At 40.3% G+C, this 22,000-nt stretch overlaps 1 protein-coding gene across 12 annotated transcripts in view; it reads right to left on the bottom strand.

Moving 5' to 3' along the window:
* Window positions 1-1,840: 1,840 nt before the first annotated feature.
* LOC149200408 (nudix hydrolase 16, mitochondrial-like) overlaps window positions 1,841-22,000 on the bottom strand; it is a 92,587-nt gene continuing 72,427 nt past the window's right edge. For 3 of the 12 annotated variants that reach the window (XM_089402723.1, XM_089402719.1, XM_089402720.1), the window contains exons 4-5: window positions 2,511-2,600; window positions 1,841-2,400 (exon numbers count right to left, since the gene is read on the bottom strand). In XM_089402723.1, the coding sequence (XP_089258849.1) occupies window positions 2,531-2,600 (70 nt within the window). In that variant the 3' untranslated portion in view covers window positions 1,841-2,400; window positions 2,511-2,530. Of the gene's footprint in view, window positions 2,601-2,980; window positions 3,128-22,000 lie in introns of all 12 variants that reach the window. The other 9 variants (XM_089402713.1, XM_089402715.1, XM_089402716.1 and 6 more) reach the window with 7 other exon arrangements.

Genomic DNA, 22,000 nt, shown 5'->3' with positions numbered 1-22,000 from the left:
TTATTTAGATAAAGCCTAAATGCTTTGAGAAATTGGATGATGGATAATGAGAGAGGTAGAGCTCATGCTAGGGTTTTTCCCACACTCTAAATATTGCCCCAACCATCTTTTGTGCTTTACATTTTCTATCATTGTCGTTTTATATGTTTTTAACATTCTTTTAGTAGCATCACCTCCACGGCTAAGTTTATGTGTCTTGATTCAAGGATGTGGATATAAGGAGCTAACGCTAATTACCAATGACTACCAACTTGAAGAATGGAGATGGATAATTAAGAGAAACAGAAACTAGTATGGATTACCTTGGACACACCATATCAATCAGTGCCTCCCTAGTAGTGCCATTCTTAAATCCTAAGGCCTTAAAGGAGGTCCCACTGGACTAGAGTCAAAAACTAACCTTCCAAGTGAAGTGTGTGAACGAGGACACAATCGAGATCGGTCAATCATCTAGTTTTCTTCATGAACCATATTAACATGCTCATAACATTAAATGAAAGCACATGATTGCAAGAATAGTAAGAGTATTTTCCGAGAGATGACCAGTGTTGCAAGCATCCTGATTTTGATAGCGAAATCGCAATTTTTTGGCCTAACCAACGATTGTCAATTTTTATCGATATTTTGGTGGTATCTTAATTTTGCCGATGTTTGTCAATTTCTACCAATATTTTCTCGATTTTTACAATTTTTTGGCTTTCCGTACCCTTGCCAATTTTATCCCAATGCCGATATTTGCAACATTGGAGATGACCCACCTTCCTTCAACAAACATGCCAGATGGATGAGAGATTTGACCAGAGAAATGCGTGGAGAACTCCCGACATAATGCTATGTGTTGACCATCATGGGGCTGCTGGTTGGCTGACTTTCAAATGTGGAGAAAATATTTTCTCCTATGGGATACTCACATTTTGTGGGTAACAGTTACCCTCTATTCTTACACCATAAAAAATTGTGTTAAGAGGTTTTTCTATAACAAGAGATAATTGTGTTACAGTGAAAAACGTACACTTTGCTTGATTGATTGCATAATAATATAGCATAATCAGATTATCAGTGTTATATTCTTACACGTGCAGCAATGGCTGAAGTTGTGACTTACAATTTAGCATACAGATGAGAGTCCATCAAAGAATCAATGAGATACAAGAAGCATAAAAATGATTTACAGTTAACACTCTTGCTTTGATTGATTGCATAATAATATGGCGAGAGTAATGAGATTCGTATGTTGATCGATCTTTGCAAAAATGTCACCATGTATAGCAATAGACAATGATACTTGGGTAAGAGAGAAGTATCTCCCTAAATCCATTCTCCCTGTTATTTATACATGTTCAATATGCATTGGTAGTATGAGATGGTTTTCTATTTTCAAAGAGAGCTTAAGCAGAATGTGAAAACTGTTACTGTGGAATTGTCCTAAATCCAACAGTACTTCTACAATTGTTTTGAAGAGTTATGTCCAAATATGAAGAACATTTTCAACCTCCAAGTAAATTTATAAAATCTCGATCTAAGGGCTTGTAACTTAAATCCATCTTTTCCCAGATCTTATGTTGAAAAGTTCACACCAGATCTTATTAGTAAGAACTCTGCTCAACAAAACATAGGAAAATTTCGTCCTTGCAATTTCTGAAATATAAGCTTGAGTATTTGTGTCTAACAAAAAACCAACATTAAATTAAAAATTATCCAAGAAAAAGAAAGAAGCAAGATTCTGCACAGTGGCTCACACTGAGCTCTTGCAGCTGAAAATAACTTGAGATGATCAATTTGCATGAGCATCCTCCAGCCAATACAGTTCTCAGTGATTCATTTTGTCAAAAACTTCATATTCTGTATCCTGAGAGAAGATCATTTTATTAATTTCCAACAGATGACCACAAATAGGTCAAATAGACTACTAAGTACAACAGTGTCAGATACAAAGTGAGAGCGCAAAGGCTGCTCCTATAAAATCATGATATAATCAGATTTATTCTATGTTGAATAAGATCTAAAGTCCATGCAGGAAAACAAAGCAGTAAGGCAGATACATAGAAGCACTGAAACAACAAAACTCCAGTTGGGGATGTTTTGCCTAAGAGGGATCAACACCTCTAACATCTGAGGCCATAGGAAAGGACCTCCTGATAGATGACTCATCTGGTCTAAGATATGTCTAACTGTCTGCGTGCTGTAACCTGCAGCCAAAATTGGGAGGAGGTATCCTGTCTATTGGTGCTGCGTGAACTGTCCTGAGGTCTGAAGTGACATGTTCATTAGGGTCTCGCTAGCTGAGCATGGATGGTCTCCCACGGTATCCCACAATTATCAATCCATAAGCTGATCTGATGGCTGGTCATAAGCAGAATCAAATGTAAGAAGCAACATTTTCCATCTGCAAAAATCTCTCTCCAGAGATTGATAAATGAGAGTCACAACTGTTCTTAGTCCAATATTTGAGATGTGTGATTAGGAGATTCAGAACCCTCAACCAATTCTGGGAGCGAAGACGAGAATACCTGTCTGCTGGAAAGATAAGTCACACAACTATGAAGAGCTTGCCGCATCCAGTCATGCTTACATTTTCCATCTGCCTCTGTAATAGTAACCTGGCACCAGACATAAATAAGGTCAGTTAGGAATCTAAATAACTATAAACCTTACTTAACATCATATCATCCATACAATAGAGACCTAGAAAAGTAATTGCAGTCGCAGGTTCTGGACTTGTTTAACACCAACTAGGACTAAACCACCAACAATTCACCAGAATAACTGGTAAAATAGATGTTTAAGTGATCATCTACAGAAATTAACAGCAAAGTAAATGTTTTCAACTCATTTTGAAGGGTTTTCAACTCTAAATATCATGAATTAAAAGCAGGTCCTTACTAGAAAGAGAGGCATGTGCCACCTTTCACTCTAATTTGGTCATAAGGTTCGAAATATTGAATAGAGTAGCATAACTACTCTTATGCAGTGAACTAACCCATTTCCGTTGGCGTTCATTTTGTTCAGGCCATGAATCCAGTTGTTCAGTAACAAGCAATGCAAACATGTGGGCTCTGTGAAAACCTTCTAGACTACTGTCATCTTGGTACCTTTTGCTCCTGAAATCCCAGCATCCCAAATCCTTCTGTATATATGAAATAAAACCATCACCATGCTATTCAACAAAAGTTAAAACCTGAAAACTGTATTGAAAGGCAAAAAGAGGAAAACATACTTTAAACAAAAGCCAGATAGTTCTTCATTTGAATTTAAAACAAGATATCTGATATAATATTAGAGCTTTAATTACAGTCAGTAACAAATGTAATGCAGTTATTCGAATGAGGTATCATGCAACCACATGGAGGGAACCTATAAGCTTGATCGCTTCAAAGGGAAGGGGAGTTGCCACCTGGTTTACAAGAAAAACTAGGAAAATGAGAGATGATGAGAGGCCATTAAGTTAATTAGGATATTAATTTTCCATAATGACCTATGGCTATGTTATAACAAACTCTAGCATCCCATATGATGTAACGTCCCAAGCATCAAGGAGCTAGTCTTGTGCAACTCAAGAAGGCTACCCTTTGTCACCTAGGTAGCTCTTCCTCTCTCTTTTAGTTGGCTACTCTCCAACTCAAGGGAGGTTATCCCTAAATAAGACTGCTAAGGCTATGAAGTGGGGGCCCGAGTGATATAGGACGAGGAAATGGGGTGGTTGTCGTAATATATGAAATGGGATGGAAATGGAATAAGTACTAGATAGGAAAGTGAAAGAAGCTAGTGCCTACCAATCATGGGCTAATAGAGTCATAAAGTACAACACAGATGGAAGGACTTGATCTGTCAAAATTCACAGCTATTTTAATGAAGGCCTCTAGTGATGAAAGGGTTGTTTTCCACCTCCAACCACTTCATGCTGAAAAAAATCTATTTGATACATTCACCCTTTAAAATTATATGAACTCAAGGCAAAGGAACCAATATTTGGTACATTTATGTTGATTTGGGGTAGCATCGGATGTGCTCTAGCCATGAAAATTGGTGGAGAGGCTAAAGCATATGATATCTCCAAGACCCAGAAATGGTTTGGGGAAATTCCACCCGGTTAGAGAGATATTAAAATAATTAATATTTTTAATGGAGTTCCCAAGTCTAAACTTGAGAAAATTAAAATATTAATGGATATTAATATAAAACTATGTGAGAATGTTCTAAAAGACATGGATCAAGTCAAATCTAATCTTAGTCGTTGATTAGAGATTTAATCTCAGTCGTTGAAGACTCAACAGGAAAAGTATAAGAGGAGGCTTGAGGGTCAGTTGGAGATACACCAAGATTGATCGGTCAGTTCGATTTTCTGGAGCAGGGTTTGCTGAGAAAATTCGAACAAGTGATCTGAGTTGCAGCGAGGGGCAATGAGTACATAGCAAAGAGGCAGAGATAGGGCCAACGCAGTGACTAAGGAGGCTACGCAGAGGTGGTAGGAGCCACGCAGAGGCAGCTAGAGAATGTGCAGACGCTGAGGGGCCTGCGTGGGTGACGTAGAAGGCTAGAGAGCTGACGCAGAAGGCTAGAGAGTTGACGCAAAGAGGCAGAGGGCTGACACAGAGGATTCCAGAGCTACGCAGAGGCCAGTAGGGCTGACGCAAAGCCTTAGAGAAGCGTTGGAAGGATTTTCGTGGAGCAGACTTGCTAAATATCTACTTCCGAAGAGAGGTATTACTGCCAGATAGAAATCTTTGTTGGGTGAGCCATTTTGGCACCCTAGTTGTACTCAAGAAAGTTGCTTAATAATAAAACCCTCAAAACTACTACATCGGTTTTCCCAAGTTGGGTTTTTCCGAGGACAATTGTCCAAAAATAACGGTATCCCTTGTGTGTTTGTCTATTATTTCAGTTGATGATCTACAGATGAGTTGAGACTGCATTTGTGTTTATTTTCAGTATTTATATGGTTAAATAACTTGTTAAGAAATGAACAAGTAGGTGAAATAAAGCCGATAATGCAGGAAGAATTTCTGACGTGTTAGACTTAGAAATTTCAACATGGTATCAGAGTGTTGCAAATCACAGGAGAACTGAAGGCACCAACGAAATCAAAAAATTTGCAACAGAAACAGTTGTCCCGAGAGACAGAGTTGTTCCTAAGCAGAAGGCAGTAGAGAAGGAGTGACGCAGAGGGCCTGCATCATCATTTCGAGCCAGAGAGAGGGCCAGCGCAGAGGCAGAGAGAGGCAGAAGAGGCTCACGAAGAGCCACGTCATCCTACTCAGTTAGGTAGGCTTGACGCAGTTGGCCAGAGGAGCGATTCAGCCTTGTCGGGATTGCGCAGAGCTAAGAGGCTTAGTTTCTTCAGCTACTGGGGCCTAGGGAGCTGTGGGCAGATTGTGGATTGGGAAGCTGGTGGGGTGTTGTTGTTGTCGAAGCAGAACAATACCTAACGGGACAAAGCCAACATAGAAGGGAGTCGTTGCCTTGAGGGGTTTCTAGCCAAGAAATCCAGATCCAAGTTGCAGTTGCAAAGAGGGTTAGAGAGGAGCGGATCGACAGTTAGCAGGAAGATTTCCAACAGGGAAATCGAGACTCAGAGGGAGTCTAGGAGAGAACTTCCAGGAGGGAAGTCAAGACTCAAAGGGAGTCCAGTAGAAGAGCAGAGATGGCAATGAATGGACTAAGGGATCCAAACAAGTTGGACGGAGCCTCCAATTTTTTCATTTGGAAGGCCAAGATCTTGTATGTTCTGGATAGACATCGCATCAAGGGCTTCGCCTTGAGAACCGTGGCTATCCTAGTCAACCCAGTTGATAATGAAAGGTATGAGGATGCAATGGCCAAGGCAAAGTGCATAATCCTTGATGGGCTCAAGGATCATGTAGTACAACATATTTCAGATAAGAACATGGCAAAGGAGATGTGGGATACCTGGATGACATTGTATCAAGGCACTTCTGTGTAGAGGAAGATGCTACTGGAGAATCAGCTGCAGTCGTATCAGATGCAGAAGGGGGAGAAGATAGATCTATACCTCAGCAAGTTACAAAAGATTCGAGACAAACTTACTTCCATAGGGGCCACGTCGGATCACGAGTTCATGGTGAGGACCGCCCTGAATGCAGTCTCCAAGGATTGGGAGAAATTTGTCCAAAGCATTTTGGTCAGAGCTACTCTTCCAAGATGGGAATGGATGTGGGCAGCTCTTCACCAAGAAGAGATCAGACGGCTAACCAAGACGGGAAGTAGCAGCAAAGGAGGTCGAATCAAGAAAGAGGAGGAGGAGGATGCAGCTCTGGCATTTGCGGGACAACAGGGGAAGAGCAAGAAGAAGGACATCTCCAAGGTGAAGTGCTTCCATTGTGGGGAGTCGGGTCATTATGCAACCCAGTGTTCCAAGAAGAAGAATAAAGGAGAGGCTTCTGACTCTAAGGCAACGCCGGCTAAGGCAAAGAAAGAAGTTGAGACGGATGACGACTGTGCCATGAGTGCTCGTGCACCTCTAGAGAAGAGGTGGGGAGACATCGAGTTGTAGTCAGGAGAACTACTATAGATGTAGGGGCAGGATCCTTGAGGTACCCAAACTCTTGGATCATATCCGGCTACAAGAGCCCCGAGAGATAGTAGCAGGATGACAGATGTCAGTAGAAGCAAGATGCGGATGGAGCGACAAGGCAGTGCTAGAGTGCAGTGGTCTGTGGCAGTGTAGTGGGGGTTGCAGCAGTGAGAGAGCCACATAGATAGTTGCAGCAGTGCAGTAAGGCACAGAGGTGGCTGCAGCAGTGCGAGAGGCACAGAGGTGTTGCAGCAACGCAGAGGCAACAGAGGGAGCACAGGATAGCAGCAAAGGGAGCTTCAGCATCAGGAGGCTTCCAGCCTGACAAGGATGTCAGTGGTTGGGTAGATCAGTTACTTACTTCTCAGTAACTAAGTTGCAGTGCAGCAATTAGTAGTGGTAGTGCTATGGGCAACACAATGCAGAATGATGAGAGAGAGAGCTGCAGTGTAGATGCAGTGTTGGGAGGAAGGACCAACAGCAGCACGGATGCAGAGGGAGCTACAGTACAGATGTAGCAGTGGCAGTGGCAGAGCCATGGGTAGAAGTACAGGATAGCAGCAAAGGGAGCTTCAGCATCAAGAGGCTTCCAGCCTGACAAGGATGTCAGTGGTTGGGTAGATCAGTTACTTACTTCTCAGTAACTAAGTTGCAGTGCAGCAATTAGTAGTGGTAGTGCTATGGGCAACACAATGCAGAATGATGAGAGAGAGAGCTGCAGTGTAGATGCAGTGTTGGGAGGAAGGACCAACAGCAACACGGATGCAGAGGGAGCTACAGTACAGATGTAGCAGTGGCAGTGGCAGAGCCATGGGTAGAAGTACAGGAGACAACAGTGCAGAGGATGTTAGGCAGCAGGCCAAGCATCAGCACAGGTACCGGTGCCGGATGATCAGGGTGATGTTCAGTATTGGAACATTACTAGAGCACATTCCTCGCTAAGAGAGAGTATTGATTTTGGGTAGCATCGGATGTGCTCTAGCCATGAAAATTGGTGGAGAGGCTAAAGCACATGAAATCTCGAAGACCCAGAAATGGTTTGGGGAAATTCCGACCGATTGGAGAGATATTAAAATAATTAATATTTTTAATGGAGTTCCTAAGTCTAAACTTAAGAAAATTAAACTATTAATGGGTATTAATATAAAACTGGGTGAGAATGTTCTAAAAGACATGGATCAAGCCAAATCTAATCTTAGTCGTTGATTAGAGATTTAATCTCGACCGTTGAAGACTCAACAAGAAAAGTATAAGAGGAGGCTTGAGGGTCAGTTGGAGATACACCAAGATTGATCAATCAGTTCAATTTTCTAGAGCAAGGTTTGATGAGAAAATTCGAACAAGAGATCTGAGTTGCAGCGAAGGGCAGTGAGTACATAGCAGAGAGGCAGAGATAGTGTTAGAGGGTCAGCACAGTGACTGAGGAAGCTATGCAGAGGCAGCAGGAACCATGCAGAGGCAGCTAGAGACTACGCAGAGGCTGAGGGGCCTGCGTGGGTGACGCAGAAGGCCAGAGAGCTGACGCAGAGAGGCAGAGGGCTGACGCAGGGGGTTCCAGAGCTACGCAGAGGCCAGCAGGGCTGACGCAAAGCCTCAGAGAAGCGTTGGAAGGATTTTCGTGGAGCAGACTCGCTGAATATCTGCTTCCAAAAAGAGGTATTACTGCCAAATAGAAATCTCTGTTCAGTGAGCTATTTTGGCACCCTAGTTGTACTCAAGAAAGCTGCTTAATAATAAAACCCTCAAAACTGTTGCACCGGTTTTCCCAAGTTGGCTTTTTCCGGGGACGATTGTCCAAAAATAACGGTGTCCCTTGTGTGTTTGTTTGTTATTTCAGTTGATGATCTGTAGATGAGTTGAGACTGCATTTGTGTCTATTTTCAGTATTTATATGGTTAAATAACTTGTTAAGAAATGAACAAGTAGGTGAAATAAACCAAATAATGCAGGAAGAATTTATGACGTGTTAGACTTAGAAATTTCAACAATTTACCCTTAGAGTGCTTGCTGGAAAATAAATTGTAAATGAATCTTAGAGGGCCCTAGAAGGTACCACTTCTCAATAAACTATAGAAGTGTTGTATTATTTCTGAATTATTATTCCAAATCTGCAATTAGTTTATTAGAAGAATGGCAATAGACAAATAAAACAGCAAGTAAATGAAAAGGGAAAAACACCCTCACATTGATTTACTCCTAAATAAAATACGTTGGCTTTTATGTTAGATTGAAACAAGAAAACTTCTATATAATTTCACAACAATGAAATCTTTAAACCTTACACCAAATAGAATGCTATACTCATGTCTTCATTAGTTATCAATCTTAACAGTACAAGGGATCTCTATCAAGCTTCAATTCCTAGGCTCCAATACTTCATCACTTCTCTAACTCCTAACTCCCAACTCACAAACCCGCTCATGAAATGGAGAGAAAGCTCCTTTATATAGAGTGAGTTGAATCTCTTATATTTAAATACAGTATTTCCCTAACTAACTCCATGACAAGTCAGACAATAATATAATAATGCAGTTATATCTTGTTGACCATTTCAAATGGATAGTGCAGCCACTAATCTCTCCAAGAGGTCGCCCCATCTAAAAAAATATGTAGTGTGTTAAATATCCACCAAACGAGAGAGTGAACATCATCAAAATAAGCCTTTTACCATGTCAAAATGGTACAGATCTGCAGACAATGCACCCTCCAAGGTGCTCACTCAACAATACATAAACAATCCTTGGCATGGGATGATGTGCTTCAAGGTCCACTTAGAAGAACTCACTAACTGCACCCTCCAAGTTGCATGCATGCAAATACAAGAAAAATAATCACCCTCAAGTAACCAATAAGCAAAATAGCAAGTGTGAACCAAATCTGGCTCAAAAATTAAGTATCCAAAATATTTGGAAAATAGTGCTATCCATTTAGGATAAATAACTAATATATAAAGATATGAGTAAAAATGATATAATATGATTAACAAATGAGGGCCCCATTATATATACCCACGTGGGAGTGCCCTTTCATTAATAGTTGGGTCTTTTTGATAATACATCTTTTCATTTTAATCTCTTTTCATTAATTAATTAATTATTAATTATTAATTAGCCCACAGGGCTTTGGATTGACGGTGAATGGGTGCGCTGTTAAGGCACTCCTTGCGATAGGTCACCGGTTCAAATCCCCGTGAGTACGTAGGTTAGTCTTAACAAGCTAAAAAAAAAAAAATATATATATATATATATATATATATATATATTATTAATTATTAATGATATTATCTTATATATATTTATGTTATTTGCCCCCCTGGGGACAGCTCAATTGGCAATGGCCATGAAACTTAAGTATTATGTTCCAAGCGATTCTAGGTTCAAATCCCCCGAGTTTACCCGTAGACTGCGCGCTGGGGGTGGCATGGTTCACCTAGGGGTTATAGTGGTAGCAATTGAAATCAACCTTGTGTCGCGCGAGTACGAGACCGGCCCAATTGTCGATTCCTCTATTCACATATATATAACAACAGAACCTTCTTCGAAAAGGTCTAAGGGGTAAGCTACATAGGCAATAAATTGAGTCTCCTCTCCAGGAACGGGCTCGATGTCATAGCATCGCCCCTTGTAACGATCGAGACTAGTAAGTCCATCGGTCCAAACAGTGGTCCATGTACCGGTGGAAGATTCAGCAGCTACTGCTGCTCCCGCTTCTTCAGGTGGCACCCCGGGTTGAGGAGTTACTCGGAATGCTGCCAAGATATCTGTATCTTTGGTCTGATATTCAGGAGTATAATAAGTTAATCTGTAATCTTTAACACCAGCTTTGAATCCGACACTAGCTTTAGTCTCTGTTTTTGGTGACATAAGTCCCTCCTTTATTAATAATTATTTCTCGCAAGGACGAGGTCTGCTCGACATGGACCGAACGTAAACAATCAATTTTTATAGAAATATCCTACAAAAAGTCGTCCGTTATTGGGGTGCTAGATACACTCTCATTGTATAGTGTTCTTTATGTATGACGCAACCCAATCTTTGCTCTTGAAGTTCTTCCTCCATGGATTGACCCGAGAACCTTTCAGTGGTTAAACTAGTTCATGAATGAAATCAAGGAACCGAATGGACCTTTGACCATAATGGTGCGAATTGTCCGAAAATACATATACAGATGTGCGTATGAAGAGAAGAGATAATGATCAATGAGAGAAAGGTCATGAATATCAAGTTTCATATTTCACAGATGATCTGGACATAATTTTGAAGTATTTTCGGTTTTAGTTATGGATAAATTGGTTCTAGTTATAGATAAATCGAAGACTTCCTCATGATCCTTATTCATATCCATCTACCTACTTCATATTCCAAATATGGATGAATTTAAACTTTTCAATAAAGTTGGATTTTACCCAGGTGGTAACTTCCATTTATTATTTACTGGTCTGATCGACCCAATATGGAACATTTTTTTTTTTTTTATTGATGATATTGGCAAAATCATATTTATATATTCTTCATGGAAATGTTGCTAATCTCCACATGTGCACCCTCCAAGAAGAAGATCCAAAAATAAAAAAGAAGACCAAGTACATGCATGCAAAAGCCATAGATGCAGCTCTCAAAGAGCAACACGGCTTCCAAGAAAAATCTTCCACAACAACCTCCAAATAAAATAATATTAATGCCAAGTCAAAGAGGTGAGGGCACTCTTCAACAAATGTCAAATTATGCCAAGTTTAGCTGAAATATCCATGCAAAAAAAGGCTATGCCATAGCACCACTTCATCCCACCAACAAGTAATAAATTGTCCTCCAAATGAAGTGTGCTCTAGGAGTATGTGCCAATGGTGTTTACACTTATCAAAACATGTGCCAAAACCATGTGTCACTTTGCAAATCCATCCACTAGTTCCTCCATCGATGTACGCAAGGGAAGAGTGCTCTAAAGAAGTGTGCACAAGCAGTTATCAACAAACAATAAAATATTGCTCCATAACTACCTCCTTAATGATGCTCAATCAACCCAAAGGGAGTGCACCCTAGAGATATGTGCCATGCTCTCCAACAACAATAAAATATCAATGCATGGCACATGTCTTGAAAAGTGTGCCAAAGAGAGGATCACTCCATCAAAGCCCGTAAATGTTATCCAAACAAACCCCTCCAAGTGTGAAAAGATGCCAAGTGAAGTAGAGCGCCCAAGCAATTAACCTTGATTTGAATAAAATGGATTAAATTAACCATTGAATGGTTGAATCAACATCAACATGCATGCACAAAGGTTAATACTCTAATAAAACCATAGTCCAACCTCCCAATAGTCACCAACTAGATAAATCAACAAGCACTGTTGAAATTTGATGACTAAAATGTTTCCTGCAATCCCAACCTGGTTTTAATTTCACCTTATCACTCCCATTTAGTTAAATGTCCTTTCCCATAAACATACATTCAACATATAGAATTCTGGAAATGAAATTTTCAGATTAAAACACATGGAACTGTCAACACATGCTGAAAATAAATATGGACATAAATAGACCAGCGACACACATAAAAATACACAGATTTTTCGTCAACTTAGACCCAGGCAAAACCCCTTCAATCTTCTCTAGGGAAAACTTGTTAGAGAGCTCTTCAAATTTATTTATCTTTCAATTTCAGGAAAAATACATTTGTAGACAAAACAAAACAGCAAAATACAACTTATCTCCTTGAAAACGGTGCCAACTTTTCCTCGATTTCTGTGCCCACTTGAAGCTGTAAATATCTATTGTATGGATACGATTGCACAAACTGTACTGTACAGATTCCATACAAATTGTACGTACTTTTTTCAAAAAAAAATCTCAAAAACTTCTCTCGAACGACGTGCAGATCACAACAGCATTGAATGATGTTCGTACTTTACCTTCTAATGTCCTCTATGCCTCGATTTCCATGCCCATCTTTGCCCAAAAATTACTCCTTCAGCTTGCTGCAACTAATTTCTCCTTTAGAACTTTTCTCCAACTCTCAACGTCTTTTCTCTAATCTGCTCATGAAGAATGAATGCAGTCTCTCTTTTCTTTCCCCCTTTTGTTTCCCTAAATGACTTTTGGGCAACCCTAAGATCTAATGGCTCAAATTCATTTAAATCAAGGAATGAGAATAAATGTGCATTTAATTTTCACTTTCTATTTTTTAACTCACCCACTAAATAAAGTACCCACATTGTACTTTATGTCTAAACTCACTTTTCACTTTATAATTTAACATTGACTTTCACTTTATAAAGTCACACTTAACAAAAGAATTATTTTGGACACTTTTCCCTAGGTAGAGACTAACCCATGGGAAGCCACCTGTCCAAGGTACATTAAAAATCAACATGAACATGTGTTCCAATAGGAGGGTGAGATCCAACAAGTATTGTACCATGTAATTAAGTTACTCTCCCAGCAATACTCTCACCATGATCATTGTTATCCCTCATTTTTGGATTGCACATGTGATTTCCATCACATGATTCAGAGATTAGCAAGGTGGCATGATGATTCTAGCCTTCCAAAGGTTAGAACTTTGGTAGAATTGCTACAACCGTACATCATATTCTTCATGGAGGTAGTACTTTCCCTTGATTGGATGGTGCCCTAGTAGAGGAGACTCGTCTTTTTCCTTGATTGATTGTCATGTATTGGTTTTCTCTTCATGGTTGCACATGATTTGGTTGATGATGATGAGATGATGGATGATGATGTTTTACCCCATGGGGAGAACACCTTAGTACTAGACATGCTTATGACGATCCTATCGTGAAACTTGACACATAGAGCACTTTTTGATGACATGGACTATCACACCTAGTGGAGTGCCCCTCTTGCACACAATTATGTTGGTGTAATCCTAGCCCTCACAATTGCTAGTGGATCCATTTTGACCTATTTGAAGACTTATAATATAAGCACCCTTGTTTATGTCACTTGGTTTGTCACTTGGAGTGGTTGACTAGCGTTTTTCATGCTAAATGATTTCATTTGATCTTCTAATGGAGCATCCTAGTGTTGAGCAAATGACTTGGCGTGATTTATCTTCACAGAAGGTCTACCACTTAGGCACCCTTGATTGTTTGGTGAATTTTGGCACTTAGACTTGTGATGAGGTTTACCATTATTTTTGGTCGAACACTCTCACATTGTTCACTCAATGGCACATATTTAGCAGTTGACCAGTACACATTGCAGTTTTTGAGGAGCAGTCTATCTTAGGCTTTCCGACATTGCATTGGAAGTTGTGACACTACCTTAGGTGTTGTGACATTGCATTGAAAGTTATGACATTGCCTTGTGCATTATGACATAACATTGTGTATTGTGACAAGTTGTTAGCATGCAGATGTCCACCTTTAAGGAGTGTTGAGACAAAATCTCACACCCAGAGCAAAATTCCTCACACCTAGATGGAGACGTGCAACTAGGAGGATGGGCATTATCATCTCGACAGACAAAGATAACCCTAAGTCAAGGGAACTTTCCTATAGTTGCTAAGCTCAATTCTTATGGTATCAAATGAAGGTAAAGAGAGCTCTAGTAACAAATGTTACAAAGGAAATGGAAAATTTTAAGCTTGGGGAAGATGTGTTAATTCTTTTGTACTAGATCTGATTTATTTTACTTGAACAATTCCATTAAATGCCCAAAAGATATTCATCTCAAATAAATTATGAAATTGTTGATCAAACAAACACACTAGTATATTAACTCAGAAAATAAACTATAGTGGAAAATATCATGAGAAATTAGACATGATAGCAGAAAATTCACCAAATAACAATCTTCCTTCAATTTATTAAACTCTGGAAAATTTTGGGGTAGACCAATAGAGAAAATATAGAGAGATTTTCAACTATATGAGAACCTATAACTCGTCCCCCAAGGAAATCGGCCTCTTGAAATTCACCCTGTTAGATGGAAATCGACCCCAAGAAATTCTAAGCTTCTTATGGAGTTGCTCGACCTCCTCACCTTGCTCGTGGCCTCCTCAACCTATTGTATGCCCTATGCACTTGTGCAATTCGACCTCTCTAGATAACTCAGCCTCCTCCAAAATCGACATCTTGGCTATTGTACTTGGCCTCTCTTTTTTCCAAGCCGGTTCCTTGAATTTCTTCTTGAAATCCTCTTAGCAATCTCTCCTTATTCTCCTCAGTGAAATCGAGCCCTTGACTCTTGAAAAAATCACTTCCTCAACATAATGTATCTTCACCTCTCCCTTAGCCTTAATTTATAATTTCATTAAGCCAAAATCCCTAACCCTAATCTCCTAAGTGATTAATGGCTAGGATTAAATCCTAAGCTTCACTTGAGACTAATGGTTGAAATTATATCTAATTCACTTAAATAATATAATTATTTATCCTTAAAATTTCGGACTAATAGTCCACAATAATTAATTATTGTACTTTTCCTAAGTTAACCTTAGGAAAGAAATCATAAAATCACTTACTCCACCAAATAAGCATCTAAAGAGGTAATAAAATATATTCTACATGCTAAGATACCAAGCCAATGTAGAAGACCTTCTGAGGCTACAAAATCAAGACTCCCTCCTAGCAAGGAAGGGATTTTCCACCGCCCCCAGCTCGTCTTTATAAAAAACACAAACTTCCACTTCACTAGAGGCTTGGTGAGAATATCTGCTACTTGTTCCTTTGTGGAGATGTACTGCAATCTCACAACACCTCTTTGGACCCTGTCTCTGATGAAATGCTATATGATCTCTATATTCTTGGACCTATCATGAAACATTGGATTCTCAGAGAGCTTAAAGCAACTCTGATTGTCACAGTGAATCATAGTGGGCCCCATTTCAAGACCAAATAATCCCATGAGCATCTTGTTTAGCCATATGCACTCGCAACTCGCCAAATTCGTTGCCATGTACTCAGCCTCAACTGAGCTAAGCACCACTGAGTGTTGCTTCCTACTATACCACGAGACTATAGTTGATCCCAAGCTGAAACAACCTAAAGTACTCTTCCTATTCACTGCACTCTTTGCCCAATCTGAATCTGTGTAGCCCTGCAACTCCACTCCACCAACTATGACATACCTCAATCCATACTCCACTGTACCACAAAGATACCTAAGTACGTGCTTCACTGCCATCCAATGAACCCTCCATGACTCCACCATGAACTGGCTAAGTGTGTGCACAACAAAACAAATATCCAGCCTAGTGTTGATTAGATACATCAAGGACTTGATCAACTATCTATACAATGTGAGATCCACCAACTCACCCTCAAAATCACTTAGCCTCTACAAGTTGGTGATCATAGGTTAGACATCGACTTGCAATCCTCCATCCTGAATCTTCTAAGAATCTCAATTGCATACTTGCCCTGCTTAAGAAGAGCTCTCCTAGCTACCACCACATCTCTAATCCCATGAAGCAATACATCAAACCAATATCCTTCATCTCAAACTCCAGTGCAAGGTCCTCCTTGCACATCCCTATGAGCCTCTCCAAACCCATGAGAAAAATATCATCAACATATAGCACCAAGATAAGCGGCTCCCCATCAACAAGTAAATAGTACAAGTTACATCCCATCTCGCGCTCCCCCTAGTAGAAGCTCGAAAGAACATCTAGCTCCTCCTCTCAATCTGAAGGTTATGCCCCTGTTGTTGGTCCTTGCTCAACCTTCGGAGCCTCTCACTCTTGATCCTTTGCCGCTGTTGGAATTGTCCCATGTGACCTCCTAAAGGTCCTACTCACCTCAAATCTAACATCCCCTTGACCATTATCTTCGTTTGTCCTAGAATGTAAACCTGGAATGTGCCATTGGCTTGCTAGAATACATTGTTGGAAACCTTTTCTTGGTACCTCGACCTTAGGCCATTCCACTTTACACACTATTACTCAAGCCCTAGGTCTGGCCTGCTCTAATTAGGCCTTTTTAAGGAATGTGAATTGCCTATTCATAATTGTTTAAATCTTGTACTTATGTTAAGTCATCCTTTGGAAGCCTATTGCGCCACCTTAAACCTTTAATCCTATAACATCTATTGTAGGTGACCTATATATTGGGACTCCTCCCATTGGTGAAAATCCATAACGAGCAGGGGGTAGTGGTTGTGGTGACAGTGGGCCACTACCTTATTGTTGTCACTTGGTCTAGTGCTTGCCTTGTAGGGTACCCCTCTACAAGGCCTGCTAGATTTTGCAGCAACATTTTTAGCACCATTGCCAAGGAGGAAGCGATTCTACATCCCTGTAATCTGAAGCTTAAGCTTCATTCCATTTAAGGGGAAAAGCTCAAACGACAAGATAGATCTTATTCTGGCGACCCCTAATTTAGACATACCCAATCCTCTAGTAGTTCTTCAAACAAGACCATAGTTCCAAGAAAGATAAAGGCTACTAAGAAGACTACCGAAGTTGGTACTTCTCCCATTAATCCAACTACACCTGTAGTTAGGCAACTCAACCCTAATAATCCTACTCCTACCATATACATGGATAGACCTTGGATTATTGTTGCTTTCAGGGCATTGGATTTGAGTGGCCACCCTAATGCTCCTCATCCTTTACCTAATAGATATCATGAGTGGATCCCTAAATTCAATGGTATTGATGTTACCACTTCTGAAAAACAGATTGACAGTTTCTATTGGGCAGTGACTACCAAACTCATTGTCCAAGAAGATGTTGTTAGGATGATATTTTTCCTCTCATTTGATGGGGATGCTAGAGATTGGTATCTTAGCTTACCACAAGGGAGTATTCCTAACTAGGATACCTTTATCGATGCATTCAAGAAAAGATTTGACAACCTCCTTAGGGAAGTCCCTGATAGATTTAGACCCTCTGGCGCTACTATCCTCAATAGATAAATTAGGGCTCTTCATGGACATCTAACCTATGCACTTAGAGATAAGAACCCCAATAACTTGGCAGAGACTAAAAAGATTGTTGCTGAGATTGAGAAAATTTTGAATGCTACAAAAATTGATCTATTCAACTACCCTAGGGTCAAAGTCAAATCTAAGGCAAGACCTAGTTCTCAGGTTGACCCCGTTATGCAAGCCTTTGCTCAAAAATTTGATAAGTTCACCACTAAAATCATGCAAGGTCCAAAGACTTTGATGAATAGAATCCATGGTAGAGAGGGAGAGAGTATCTAGGCCTAATTTTCCTCCTAAAAACCAATTCAATAAGGAAAAAATCCTTCACTAGAAAGGCCACTGAGGGAGACCATGCCATTGAACAAAATGTTCCAAACACTCTTGCCCCAACCAACTTGGTTGGACAAGGAGGGTCACCTTGGTATCAATCTTCTGAGGATCCTCACTCCCAAGAGGATAATCCTTACAACCAAGAAGAAGAGGAGGAGAATCATGAGCACTTGAATATAGTAAATGAGAGAGCTCCTTTTAACACCTTACTTGGGGGTACCTATTTCCATCCAAAGCCTTGCCAAATTCAAAATGTTACTAATAGTGACCAAGTTGAACTTGTGCTAACTGTTGAAAATGGTGGAAGATTTAAGTGCCTTCAATATTCTATGAGAAATAATGAACAAACCCAAGCAAGCTCTAGTTTTGGGAATCCATCTCAAGGGAAGGACAATCCCCGAGTGCAACCTCAAAGTAAACCAAAGCCAAAACCCAAGAGTGATGATATTGCACTAGAAGTTGATATGAGTAATGTTTTGGCCAAGGTTAATGTACAAGTCCTCCTTATAGAGATGGCTAAGCTTCCTCCCCAAAGGAGGCAAATTAAGAAGGCATTAGGTTTTGAAGATGACCCTAATGATCCCCCTGTTAAATTGCAAAAAATGAGCTTTGACAAGAGAAATGGGGGTCTTAAGTCCTTGTTGTCCTTGGTGATTAATAATCTTATACTTCATAATTGCATGCTTGACTCAGGAGCATCCGCCAATGTCAAGCCATTAAAAGTCGTGCATTCATTAGAATTAGATATCACTAAGCCATATAAGAACATGTGTGGCTTTGATTCTAGGTCTATTCCTATCCATGGTCTTATTAAAGATCTTAAGGTGTCTCTGGCAGCCAACAAAGACATTTAGGTATTGATGGACATTGTTGTCATCGATGTGCCTAATGCCTGGGGCATGTTGTTATCAAGGAAGTGGTGTGCTTCAATAGGTGGAAAATTGCAAATGGATCTATCATATGCCACCATTCCCAAGCCTAATGGGACCCCATTCGTCCTTTATAGAGAACATGCGTTGCCTAATCATGTGGAAGACATTGAGCCCTTCCCGTACCCTACCCAAAATAACCATGAGACCATAATCAAAGGCCTAAAGGCTATGAGTCAACACCTCCTAGTGGACCTTTGAAATCAATCAAGCCTCGTGCTTCTCAAGAGGTCTGCCATATCAAGAATTCAAACTCAAGGTCGACCATCCCTAAGAAGCAATGGGTCCAAAAACCAAAGAGGGAATACCAAGTAGGTGATCTCATTTTGGTTGATAAAGACCTCGTCCTTGTTAGAATCCATGGGAAAATAGTTGTAGGATACTTCATTGCTAAACTTGATGGTGAACTTTGCCTTCACCGACGAAAGGGAGTCGCCTTACTTTCTTTGATGGAAACTGACATATTTATAATGCATAGTAGTTTAGTTGCATTGGATATTGTGTGAGCATTCTAACATCATTCATATCATGTTTCATGCTAGAGTAGATTGCATTTAGAATAGATTTTATTTATGTACGGATTTATACTTTCATGTAAAACATGGGTGATACCTTACAAACGGTGCACATGCTCCCAGACAACTTGATTGCAATGTGCATGTTATTGGTCTGTGAGCCCAAGGATTGCTAGAGTTCTCATGAACTCCCCATTCGAGCATATGGATCATGTGCCCTATGGTGAGCTCATGTCCCTAAGTTGGAACCTGATCTTACCCACCAAAATGGGTGACCCTATAGGGGAAAACTTTTTTCCTATTCTTGACATCCAGCCGATTAGTCATGTAGCTAGCAGCGCTTGACAACCACCACTAGCTAATAATGTGCCATTATATCTCCACCACTTGCATCAGCCATATGCTTCTCACTCATCCGACATGAGCACATGGACGAAGGTGGGCTTCCAATCAAAATGTACTTTAATCATTTTGCAATCGGGTGCTTATGCTTGTTATATTTGGGCATTTCAAATGGATTATGGGGTGACCTAGAAGAAGGAGGGGTTTTAACCATGATCTTGTTCTCTCACCTTGAATGGGGGGTTAATCTTCGATCCTAGTCCAGTGGGACCTCCCCTAATGGCCCAATGGGTATAAGAGGGGCACTACTTGGGAAGCCTTGATTGAGATAGTGTAGTTCCATCTATCCCTATGTCATACTTAACACTTTCCATCATACATTACAAGCCCTTATCTCACATCCATTCTTCGGTTTCAACTGACCATTGGCTCTCTGGGATTTGGCACCCGTACATCCACATCCCTAGGTAGGGCCAAGAACTTTGCCCTAGGAGGTTGATGCCGCTAAAAGAAATGAAAAAAACATATCATGGTTAAAACAAAATCAATAGAAAGAATGTCAAAATGCAAAAGATGGCCAAGGACATACACATTAACACGTGGGCAAAATCCTAACATAAGCTCTACCTCACTCCTTATGGCCATGACCCGGTTCCTGAGCACATGTTGCTCCATTTCATCATCAAAAAGGAACCCTTACATGTCCCAACCCCGATGAGCGATAAACTGAATCATCATTAAGGGGTAATATAATTGTTATATCATTCAAAGCAAGCTCTAACCCTTGAGCTATGAGTAGTAATACAAAGAAAAATCAAGAAAAAATAAAAGGCGCACAAGAAGGGTGGAAAAACTAAGGCTGAGTTGGTAACACATGCATCCACAATTGCTCCCTCATCACATCTATACACTCATGATGTGGATTCCCCATCAGCCAGTCCGAACTTGTGTTAATTTTCCACTGCTCTGTGCTATGTCAATTACTTTAGCCCAATTCAATCCTTCATTAAGCAATCTTTTCAGAAACAATTAATTCTTCCAACAATCAACAATGATTGAAGATAGAACAGTAAATGCAATGACAATAGGAGACAATCAACAACATCAACAAGAGACGTTGATTTGGTCAAAGACCAGGGAAAAACCCCACAAGGGGGAAAACCCTTTGAAAATTCTTCTATTAGATTGTCATAAAATGTTCAGCAGAGAGTACAATGAGCCCAAATCCATAAGCGTCAAAGTCAAACTTTGACTATTCAAATAGACAAACCAATATCCAATTAATATGAGCTTCAAAAGTCAACTTTAGTCAAACTGTCAAATTTGTTATTCTGTCAAAGTCAATAGCAGGGAAATCTGTGCTAACTAGTACACCAGTCAACGTTCAAAGTGCCTTCCAACAGCTCAACCAAAGGTCAAACAACTTGGCCTTGAATGCAGGTCAAAGATCAGTCAAAACAATCTTGAAATCCACCGTCAAACTTAGTCAACAGAGAGAGGAGGGCAACTATCAATGCATGTCTAAAATCTGCAGTCAAAGATGGTCAAACTGCCCAGATTACCTCCGTTCCTATGCCAATCAATGTGCCTACCCAAATAGAATATTTCCAAGTCAAATCGCAATCAAATAGTCCCTCAAACACCTCGATCAACACTGGTCAAAGTCATTGTTTCAAAAAGTCAACGTAAAAGTCAAAGATGCCAAGAAACCCTTTGCACATGTGGAGAGAGAAAGTTTCCCTAAACTTGTACGAACCATCAAGTTGAGAGAGAGAAGATAAGTTGATGTGATGTGATCTCCAAATGAGCATGAGGTCACCTTGTATTTATATGCATTGGAGGAGGGGCAATTCGTCCTTAAGCCGACCTTGACAGTTTGTATACCTATGGGCTTAACTTCAAAAATACATTTTTCCTTATCCAAATTCAGTGCTTAAAAGGTCAATTTTGGTCCTCTTGGAAATAGGAATCTAGTCCAATGATTGGAATTTGTCACTAAGCTACCAAATTAACACTCCCTCTCAGCTAGGGAGAACTTCCAACTACATCATGTGATCATCGAAGTGTCTTGTCATCAAATCATGTCTCATCTCTGTTCGACTCTATTTGTTGAATCATTCTCGAATCTAAAGAAGAAGAATCATAGGGGAGCTTTAGTTACCACCCTCTATCCATCAGGAAGCCACTGCTACCACCCAGAATAACTGCAAGCAGGGATCCAATGCTACCACCTGGGAATCTTTGCCAGCGGGGAGCCAACGCTACTACCCGGGAATCTCTGCCAACAGGGAGCCAATGCTACAACCTAGGAATCTTTGCCACCGGGAGCCAATGCTACAACCCGGGAATCTTTGCCATTAGGTAGCCAATGCTACAACCCGAGAAACCTAAAGACAATAGGAGGGATGCCACTTACCTTATGAGGTAAGAATCGTGCCTATCCCACTGCCTGGCGATAATAGGAGGG

The sequence above is a fragment of the Pinus tabuliformis genome, chromosome 2_1 (genome assembly GCF_031772625.1).
Source record: "Pinus tabuliformis cultivar Carrire ecotype Pingquan chromosome 2_1, CPIR1, whole genome shotgun sequence".
In the NCBI taxonomy this organism is placed as follows: Eukaryota; Viridiplantae; Streptophyta; class Pinopsida; order Pinales; family Pinaceae; genus Pinus; species Pinus tabuliformis.
Note: the sequence above shows the minus strand (reverse complement) of the source record. Positions and strands in the feature narration are given on the sequence as shown.